This window comes from Gracilinanus agilis, chromosome 1, assembly GCF_016433145.1.
Source record: "Gracilinanus agilis isolate LMUSP501 chromosome 1, AgileGrace, whole genome shotgun sequence".
NCBI lineage: Eukaryota > Metazoa > Chordata > Mammalia > Didelphimorphia > Didelphidae > Gracilinanus > Gracilinanus agilis.
This window is the reverse complement of record NC_058130.1, coordinates 29720686-29731447: the sequence shown is the minus strand read 5'-3', so window position 1 is coordinate 29731447 and position 10762 is coordinate 29720686. Positions and strand designations below refer to the sequence as shown.

The 10762-nt window shown below is 39.5% G+C and overlaps 1 protein-coding gene across 1 annotated transcript in view; it reads left to right on the top strand.

Moving 5' to 3' along the window:
* Nucleotides 1–10762, top strand: part of MAGI1 (membrane associated guanylate kinase, WW and PDZ domain containing 1) — a 767369-nt gene that overhangs the window by 749387 nt on the left and 7220 nt on the right. The window contains exons 19-21 of the mRNA XM_044675760.1: nt 7570–7663; nt 7807–7867; nt 8320–8463. Coding sequence (XP_044531695.1) covers nt 7570–7663; nt 7807–7867; nt 8320–8463 — 299 coding nt within the window. The remainder of the gene's footprint in view (nt 1–7569; nt 7664–7806; nt 7868–8319; nt 8464–10762) is intronic.

The following is a 10762-nucleotide window of genomic DNA, read 5'->3' as shown; positions in this document are numbered from 1 at the left end:
TTTCCTCCCTCCCTTCCTTCCTTCCTTCCTTTCTTCCTTTCTTTCTTCCTTCCTTCCTTCCTTCCTTCCTTCCTTCCTTCCCCTCTTTCTCTTTTTCATGTAATGGATTAAGCTACCATACCTTTCTAAGCTACTATATCCATCCCTAACCAAGTAAATCTGTGAAAGCTTCACTACCTTTATTAACTGCATCATCCCCTTTACTGAAAGATCTGCACTCTGGCCCATTTTGGGTTCAAGGGTGAAGATCCCTGAAAATCTTCAACTTTCCCTTGTTCCTCAACCCTTGGTACCCTCTTCTTTAAAATGACTAAGTCTCCATATTTGAAATGCTTTGAAAGCATAGCTGGAAACAGCTATGGGATTTTTAACACGTGCTACCCCTGATATTTAACCAACATCCAGAGACTTTATAACCTAAAGACGATAGTCTAGGCAGGCACTCAGAGCTTGTTAGCAGACCATTTTATTTTTAGTAGAGTATTTTGTTTCTTAATAGGGGGATTGATGGGGGAAGAGTATATGTCAATTCAGCTCCACAAACATTTCCCTTTTTGTGAGTATCTTACAGCTTATGTTCCAATAAGAGGTTTCTCATTCTTAGAAATAGAGACCACATAATTTTTGATAATCAAGAATTTATAAAGCACCCAGTAATGGACAGCACTGGGCTAGGTCCTGGGGATGCAGAGACAGAAATGAAAGAGTCCCTCTCTTGTGGGAGCATGTATTCTATTGACAGTGAGGGAGAGAATGACAACTTGTGTCTATATGGTGGGAAGATCATTATATTGGGGTTCAAAGGACCTGGCTTTGAACCCTTACTTTCTTTCGTGACCATAGCCAAGCCATAGAGCCTCTCTCAACCTCAGTTTTCCTCTCTGTAAAATGATGAGGTTGAAAAGATGGCACCACCTCTGTATCAGTGACCCAGGATTTCTTCCAGTTTGAAATCCTGTTAGCAGATAAAGATGTCACAAAGTCTGTGATACTCTGAGAAAATAGGTTTAGGTTAAATTTAGATCTCCTCCCCTTCCCCCCTCTCTGGTTAAGGCTAGTTCTAGAAGACGACTTCTTTTAGACCTACTTTTATTGATATTTGATGGAAACCGAGGTAAAATTTTAATGGGAGCCACTGAATTAGGCCAGTCCCATATGGTGGGCCTGAAGATTGAAGTCTGGTGTGGTGTGTCCTGGCTGCATCATAAATACAATCCTTCCTTGGACAAAAACTGATTCTTTGCCAGATATTTTTGGTGATCTTTGCTTGCTCATGGATTAATGCAAAATGGTTGTAAAACGTTTCTTTTAAATGAAATGGAAATGTGGTTGATGAAGAAATCTCTTAAATTTCCATTCCATGGTTCTGAACGGCATAGACACGAGCAGTCTGCTGATGGCTTATCTGAGGATAGCACTGCCCCTTAACTAAAATTTTTTAAATATTCTATATTAGATATTTAGATAATTCAATATTAGATATGTGGATTGTGCAACTTCAACATTCCTGTGGGACTTCACAAGCCAAAAAAAAAAAAAACAAAACCCCAGTGGACTAAAGAACCAGTACTTTTAGGATATATAAATAATATAGTATAATTTTATGACTGATTTTCCTAATTATTTTATGCAATAATTATACAAATAATAATAAATTGCCATTATTATTATTATTATATTGGCTTCACCCTACTCTCATAATCTGACCCCTTCAATAAGGCCACACAAAGCACCCAGGCTGCCTTGCTCAGTACTATTCCATGGGTAGATCTGCAAACTAGAGCAATGCAGAAGGAGGTATGAGTTTGCCATACTTTTCCACCTTTGATGAGGAGGAGGAAGATAACCAAATCTTAAGGTTTACAAAGTCCTCTAAGTACATTTTCTTAATTGATCCTAACAAAAACTCTCTTTGGTAAGTGCTAGTGTTTCCCCCCATTTTATAGATATAGAAACTGAGGCTAAGAAGATAAGTGACTTCCCCCAGGATCATATCCTAGTAAGGGTCTAAGGCAGGATTTGAATCCAGGACTTTCTGATTCCAGGCCCAATACTATCCACTTCACCATTTTAATTTTTTTTTATTTTTGTTATTTTTGTTATTTTTTTTACTTCACCATTTTTAAATTGTACTCTCAGGCTCATTATTCCAGAGAAGTCAGGTTAAAAAGTATATGTTTATCTAGGAAGTAATGTTAATGTTAGACTATTTTTCCTTTTTCATTGAAAAAGCTATAAAGCCAGTTAGGTGCCCATACTTCTCATCAGGAAAAGGCTCTGGGACTTGATAAATAGCCATTCACAGGCATAAAGAAAGTAGGGTCACAACCATACGCTTGAAAAAATAAATCTCCCACTACTCTTCAAATATTCATGGCATTCAGATTTTCAAATACTTACTCAAATATTTATTACATATGTATTTATGCATTAAAATATTCATGAAATGAATAATTCTGCCCCTTTTGATCTGCTTTGCTTTGTAAGAGATGCCACGGCAGCAGAGGTTAGGGCTACTGACATAGAGAGAAAGGTGGGATTATAAGTGCCCACCAAGTTATGTCTGAAAATAAGATACAAGAGACCCTGTGTCCTGAAGAGTGTGGATGCCATGCAGTAGCTGGAGCAAAATGGCAGGCTGTGCTTGGTAACCCATTGTGTGGGAGCATCACAGAAGTTATATCTGATTTGGCCAAGGGAATTCAAGTCATTGTAAATAACATTTCAAGAAAAAATATTTAGCATTTTAATTAAGTATTTAAGCCCAATAATGACCATTAAAGTAGCCAATATTTCCACCCTTTCAAGAGCTATTCCAGGGCTTATAAAAAATGAAGAATAGAATTAGCGTGGTATGGCGACTAGAAATCTGGCCTTGATGTCATGAATACCTGAATTCGTCTTACCTGACACAGTCCGGCTTTGTGACCCCAGACAAGTCATTTAAACTCTTGTTCTCTCCTGGAGACTCTGTAAGTTGGAGTCAAAGGGTTTGGGCTCAAATTCTAGCTCTGGCACTTCCTACTTAGGAGAACTTTGCCAAGTCACAACCTCTTTGGTTCTTAAGTTTACTCATTTGTAAAATGATACGAGTGGATGAATTGACCTTTATGTTCTTTTCTAACTATAAAGGCACAATCCACAAAATGAGCAGATCAAAGTACAAAAACTTTAAACTCCCTGCCAGTTCTAAGTCTTTGTCTCTCTGTGGGATTTGAACCAGGTTCATGTATAGTGTCATTACTAGTCATTCTACTTGGCCTTCAACTTTGTATTAGGAAACAAACTTAGTTTATTTTAAAAATTGCTTTTTCCAACATTCATCTCTGCTTAATTGCAGAATGTTTTAACATAATATTAATTAAAAGAAACCCAAATTGATGATGGAAATATTCTAGGAATACAAGATACAGAGAATATTTGATATTCTGAAAATGGCTGGAAAAAGCCAGAACATTTCAGTGCTCTATTAGCCACTTTAATCATCTCTTATATAATTAATAATTTGGGAGCTTCAGCCTTTCCTTTTAGAAGACACTTCACTGAACCGGTAACAGTTTTGTTAGCAGAATACCAAAATAACTTGAGAAGGAAATTCTTAAAATTTTCAATTGCAAACAAAGTGTTTGCCTCCCTTGACTTCTGCATGAATCGCCCATTTACCATTAAATGATGGAAATCACCAGAGAAGAAGAAATCAGCTCAATTTGGAATACCAGGTGAAAAGTCAATAAAGATCCATAATTATTTCCAACTTGAAAGTCTGTAAAGTAAAATGCAGATAATGATAACCAGAGGAGGAGAGGAAGAAGGGATGCAAAGAAACCCATCTGTGTGAAAATTAAGCTGTTATCTTTTTGAGTCTCCTACAAAGGAAGAAAACAAATAACTTAGATGAAAAAACAGTTCTGACATCTGAATCTGATACAGGTGGAAAACTCTTGGGTTACCGTGACACAAAAGAAATCTGAAATGATACCATGACACAATTCAGTGATTGTGTTTATTGTTAATTAGAGGGAAACATGGTCCCCGATGTTTTGCCTACAATTTCCCAGCAGCCCATTGGAGTCTTGCAGTTTTGTTGGGTATTTTGGTTTTTTGTTTTTGTTGTTGTTCTTGTTGTTGTTTCAGTGAGTAAAAAAGAACAGAAAAGAAGGGGATGAAATGAGTGGCTGCTAAATACTTTTTGGAGGGGTCCTCATGCTTAATGTCATAGATGTTGCAAATGAGTGGTAGCAGGATGGAGTGAATTGTGACCTATCTTGAAGTCAGAAAAGTCCCATATTTGAATCAAGCCTCTGATGATTCATATCTATATGACTGTAGAGGAGGCATTTCAGCTCTTATTGTCAGTGCTCTCATCTGTCAAATGTGTATATAGTGCTTGCCTCTGGGGATTGCCATGAGACAGGGTTTGTAAAATGTTTTAAAGAGATCTATAAAAGTTACTATTGTTATTGTTATTAGGGAGAGGCAGGGTGTTGTCATGAATCTTGCCTTGAAGCCAGGAAAGGTCTGCATTCAAATCTTGTTCTTGTTACCTGTGTGACCTTGGGGAAGTCACTGAAACCACTCAGTGCCCCCCAGGCAATTCTCTGAGACGAATAAATTCCAGACAAGATGCCAACACACATTGGTAGAAGGAGGCTCTCCCTCTACCAATGAAACCATTATCTCTATTATTTTTCATAAACATATATGTGTTGCTACCTATTTTTGTATTCTACATAGTATTATGTGTGCTGGCCCTGTTCTTTGAGTCTTGCTAACGATCTAAACAAGATAATGCAGTTTTGAAGCTTCATCTGAACCCTGCTATGATCCATTTCAAGGATGGCTAAACTGGCATCATGTTGTCCTTGTGTCTGTTCCATTGAGAGTGTTAGCCTTCAGCTAGCAAGCAGGTTGGTCCAGCCATGGAACCAAAATAATTGGACCTGAGGGTATGAGAAAACATAGCCCTGGATGGGCGCTAGAGAGGTCATCTGGTATCCTAGAGTCAGAGGATCCTGGAGCTAGAAGGAGCTAGGGAGACCTTAAAGGGCTTAATGCACCGTCCCCACTCCGGGCTCCTCATGCCACCTTCCTAGTCATTAAGGCCAGGAGAGGGGAGATCCAAGGCACAGAACCTGTCTGCCAGCCCAGGTCTCCTGACTCCCAATAGAGCCTTCTTTCCAAAATGCTTTATTATTAAGTAAACCATATTGGGGACGTGCCGTGTTTCCTCCGGGCCAGCAGTATTTCTCGGCCAAAGATCATGAGAGTTACCTCCCATGACACCAACTCCAAAAGGAGATGGGAGTCCAGAACTCCCCACTGCCATATCCTAATCAACCCAGCGCAAACTATCCTTTGAGAATTTATCTAACCATCAAATCGCTTCCAACGTGGAAGTCTGTAAAGCAAAATGCAGATTGTGACAACCGGAGGAGGAGAGGAAGAAGGGATGCAAAGAAACCCATCTGTGTGAGAATTAAGCTGTTACCTTTTTGAGTCCCCTGCAAAGGAGGAAAACAAGTAACTAAGATGAAAAAAGCAATTCCGACATCTGAGTGTGATACAGGTGGAAAACTCTTGGGTTATTGTGAAAACAAAAGAAATCTGAAAATATGTGTCTACATAGATATACACATAGAGATAATGTACACACATTTGTGCATGCACATATGTATGAGTATATATATATATACACACACATATATATAAATGCTTATGTGTGTTTATATAAATGTGAATCGTGTGTGTCTATTCATATACTCTATAGACAAATGTGTCCGTGTATAAAAAACACGCACGTACACCCAAATATACCCCCTATCCATCCCAAGAAAAGAAGCCTCAAAATTTCACCAAACTTAGGAAAAATATTCAATTCAACAAGCATTTTCCAAGCCCCTCCCGTGGACCAGACACTGCTAACTCTAGGAATAGAAAATCCAAGTCTGGCACCGAGTTCCTGCCCTCCATCAGACACATGGATTTTTTTTTTTTTTTTTTTGTGAATCTAAGGTGCTTGTGCAACACTCCCCCACGGTTCTGCTGGCCACACTCACTGTGGACAAGGAAGCATCCTTTTTCTATTCAGCACAAATAGCTTAGGATCAACCCACAGACCCGTTGCCGTGTGGATGATAAAGCCACACATGGGTTGTGTTTTCCAAACTTGTGCTCTGCAGATTTCTTGAGATTTTTAATGAAGTTGCTTCTGAATGTGTCTGGTGGAGAAGAAAAGCCAATTTACATGAGAATGTATTCACAGTTATAAGCTACATGGTGTACCCAATTTACACTTCCAAGCTCGGGCTCTTAACAATGCAGGTTTAAAAATTAATCTCTTATGAACAGTCCTGGATAAGTTCTCTGGAGAATCCGGTATCTTCTATTGTGCCCGGTCTAAGAGAAGTGCAGACACAAAGTGGTCTTTTTTAAAGTAGAGAATTATGGTGGTTCCTTTTCTCTATCAGTGATCAGTATTAGGAAATACCAAACAGAGGCTGCCCTCCAGCTGGAATGTAGGAGCTGAGTGGGCTGGGATCATTGTGTCCAATTCCAACAGGACACTCTTTCTTTAGGATGATGTTTCAGTGGTGCTATTTTTTTTTAATTCAAATTTAATTTAATTTTGGAAAAATACCCAGGCTTCCCCATCTCTCTTAGACTAACAGCGCAATGGGATTGGCTTTGACCTATCCTGCCTTAGGCAACCTGGCAGCCCCTCCACTCCCGGGATCTCATCTATTAATGTCAGACCTAGACAGAGCTGTGATCTGTTTAGCTCACTGCAACTAAGAACTCTGGAATGAGAGAGATCAGCCAGCCTCAGTAATAGGGATTATAAATGGACACAAGCAGTCTTCTCCAGATAGTCTAGTAGAGATGTGCTTTTTGGAGACAGGTAGATGAACACCCCTCTTTAAAAAAATAATAAAACCCTCACCTTCCATCCTAGAATTAGTACTGTGTATGGGTTCCAAAGCAAAAGAGTGGTAAGGGCTAGGCAATGGGGATTAAGTGACTTGCCCAGGGTCACACAGCTAGGAAGGATCTGAGGCCACATTTGAACTTGTCTCTGGGTCTGGCTCTCAATCCACTGAGCCACCCAGCTGCCCCTCACAGGTCCAGCCTTCAAGAATTCTTCCTCTTCCATATTTTTCATCATTCAACCTTCAAGAATTCTTCCCCTTCCACATTTTTCCATATTTTTCATCATTCAACCTTTAAGAATTCTTCCCCTTCCATATTTTTCCATATTTTTCAGCAGGACCAAGATCAATCCACTGAGCCACCCAGCTGCCCCTCATAAGTCCAGTCTTAAAAACAATACACAAGCAGGCACTACATTAGATGGTGGACATACAGACAGAAAATTAAGTAGTCCCTGCCCTCACGTAGCTTATTAGAGGAAACAACATGAACCCAGATAAATAAATAAAAACCATATATAAAATAAATGCCAATCATTTTGGGGGTGTAGCTGAGGGTAGAGAATTCTAATAAATGGTCAACCCAGGACAGTCCTGGAGAAAACCACGTAACTCATCTTTCATTTCCTCTCTCCTCCTGCAGAGTCCTCGAATGCCACTTTGTTGACCAATGCAGAAAAGATTGCCACCATTACAACCACGCACACTCCTTCCCAACAAGGAGCCCAAGAGACCAGGTAAGCTGCCATAAATGTAGATGCCCATTGTGTTTGGTGATCCTTTCTGGCACAACCATTGATTGCCCTTGATTCTTTCCCAGTTTTCCCATGGGTTGTTCTTTTGTTTTTTTGTTTTCTCTTCCTCTCTCTTCATTCACCAGGAACAGCACCAAACCAAAGCAAGAATCGCAGTTTGATTTCAAAGCCCCCCAGGCTGCGCAGGTGAGCTCAGCTTCTTTCATTTGTTTCTCAGTTTACCTTGTTCTCTAGATTCCAACTCTCTGAGACTATTTTTTGAGACATTTTAAAAACAGGTCCTCCATGGGTGGAAGTAGGGGCAACAAGATAATTATTTACTAGCCACAAACCTTCAGATCCAATTGTTTCAAAAATAAGGTTTTAATACTTTGATTTTAAAAATATTTCTGAATTTCTTTTTTTTAATTTTCTGGCGGGGAAAGAAGTCAGGCCAAATACAGCACCTATCTGCTTGAAGCCAATGATAGCAATCCAGATGAGTTTATAGCACCAAAGGGCATTTTTTCAAGAAGGAATTCATTTGCCCATATTGAATGGCCCAGGCACCAGACTTTGGGGATTTGGGAATATTTGGGAATAGCCTGAGTTCCACCTTCAGACTTCAAGAATTCTTCCACTTCCATATTTTTCAGCAGGACCAAGATTTCTACACTGTTGAACTGGAAAGAGGAGCCAAAGGATTTGGTTTCAGTCTTCGAGGAGGCAGAGAGTATAATATGGATCTCTATGTGTTACGATTAGCCGAGGATGGTCCAGCGGAGAGGTGTGGAAAGATGAGGGTATGTATAAAGAAGAAATCTGTGTTTGCAGTGACCCATGGGGGTCCTGGAGAAGAGCTAATGAAACGAGCTTCCTCCTTTTCTGCAAAGAAGTGGGGAACTCCAGGTACAAAATGTTGACTTCATCAAAAGATAGGGTCACCCTTTCGTTTGGTTTTGCTTCATCATTGAAAAAGTTCAGTGCTGGCTAGGGGTGGAGCAGGCTAGATCCCAAAATGACCGTGACGCAAAAAAGAAAAGAAATTAACAAAAATTTACAATGAAATTAATTTTAAAAAACCCATTTTACTGTATTTGAAAGTTTAGCTATTTTGTAAGGATGCACCCACTTTCTGGTAATCAAGACCATGGTAAGATCCTGGGGCTTGGTTTTAGTGGAAAGCTGGCATAAGTTTCAAAGAGGAATCATTCATTCATACAGTCAAAAGAAACAAGTAAAATATGCCCAAAAATCAAGAAAAGAAGGGAGAAGACTGGAGAGAAGGAAGAAGTTATTGTCCTGGTTGCACAAAGATCTTAGGTTGTTCCAAGTTTCTCATCTAGAACCTAAGCTCTTACACTGTATTTTCTTGAGCATCATGGAGGTGCCTGTCTCGCAAGATTCTGAAGACTTCAGAATTCTCCATTAAAAAAAACAAAACAAAAAAAAAAACCAGTTGATTTGTGAGTAAATGAAATCGAGTGGTGCTTTGGGCCATATTGGCAGGAAACATCACAGTTAAGATGACTTGCATTCGTGGCTTCCTTTAACAGGGCAGCTGCCGTAACCCATTCTTTGCAGAAAGTTCGGGGTTTCATTTGCCTTGAGGTTTGAGGGCACCATGAGGCTTGTTGGATTCCCCAAGATGCTTTTCTGTAGAATTCCAATGATTTCTTTGCTCAGAGAGGAGCTCACTCTGCCTACATGGTAAATGGGCAATCTGTGCTCACTTAGGTGAGACTGAGGCACCAAGGAAACCATAGAGAGAGGCATTCTGGTAAATTCATCGTTTAATTCATTGTGGACAGGCATCAGGCTATAGTGGACAGAGGGCCAACTTGATAGCCTAAGTGGCTTTGTAGCCACTCATACCCTCTCAGCATCCCCAGGTAATTTTCTAACATTATAAGGTACATGTAGATGAGTTGCTAATGTTCACAAGTGAAAGAAATTTCCTTACTAGAGAGACAGATTTAGACTGAGAAGCAGAAACAAATTTTTTAAAAGCTTAATAGGAGAAAGGTAATCAAGCTCTCTCTCTTCATAAGCTTCTGGTTTGTCAGGTAAATCAAAAATAGTATTGATTCTTATTAATTATTTTGGCCTGGTGGCTAGAGGGCTAAGATTAGAATCTAGAAAAACAGTTGAAATTTTGCCTTGGATAGTTATTAGTTTTGTGACCCTGGGTAAGTCACTTGATTTCTATGTCCTTCAAATAGAAACTGTAGCTACCATCTAAAGAATGCTGGCTGAAAGAGTCAGGACATCCACCTTTACCACTTGCTGCCAATGTGGTCTTGGGTAAATGACCCAGCCATTCTGAGCCGTAGTTCCCTCCTCTGCAATTGAAGGAATCTCTAAGGGCCATTCTAGCTCATTCTAGCTTTCCATCAGTGGTCCCATGACGCTAGTAGTAGGTCGTTAGTTACTCTATAATCTTATAAAATGTCTTTCTACTCCCATACATGGTCCCTTTGTCTTCTTTTTTTCATTATTTTTTTTTTGGTATTTTTTTTAAAGTCTTAACTTCTGTGTATTGGCTCCAAGGCAGAAGAGTGGTAAGGGTAGGCAATGGGGGTCAAGTGACTTGCCCAGGGTCATACAGCCAGGAAGTGTCTGAGGTCGGATTTAAACCTAGGACCTCCTATCTCTAGGCCTGACTCTCAGTCCACTGAGCTACCCAGCTGCCCCCTCCCTTTGTCTTCTTAAATCTTCCCTCTATCACTAAAGTTTGCTCTTCTTAAAAACAAAAAATCAGTTATGTAAGTTGTATAGTTTTTTATACACACACCGCATAATGCTAGGGCAGAAAGTTGCTAATTTCTTACATTTTTATAAATATGGACATGATCATGCACATATATTTATATGTGTGCCTATATAGTATGTGTACATATATACAGTTTTACATATAGAGAGACAGAAAGAAGCAAAGAGAAGGAGGGGAAAGAGAGAAAGAAAAAGAGAAAGGAAGGAAGGAAGGAGGGAAGGAAAAGAAAGAAAGGAAGGAAGGAAGGAAGAAAAAGAAAAAGAAAGAAAGAAAGAAAGAAAGAAAGAAAGAAAGAAAGAAAGAAAGAAAGAAAGAAAGAAAGAAAGAAA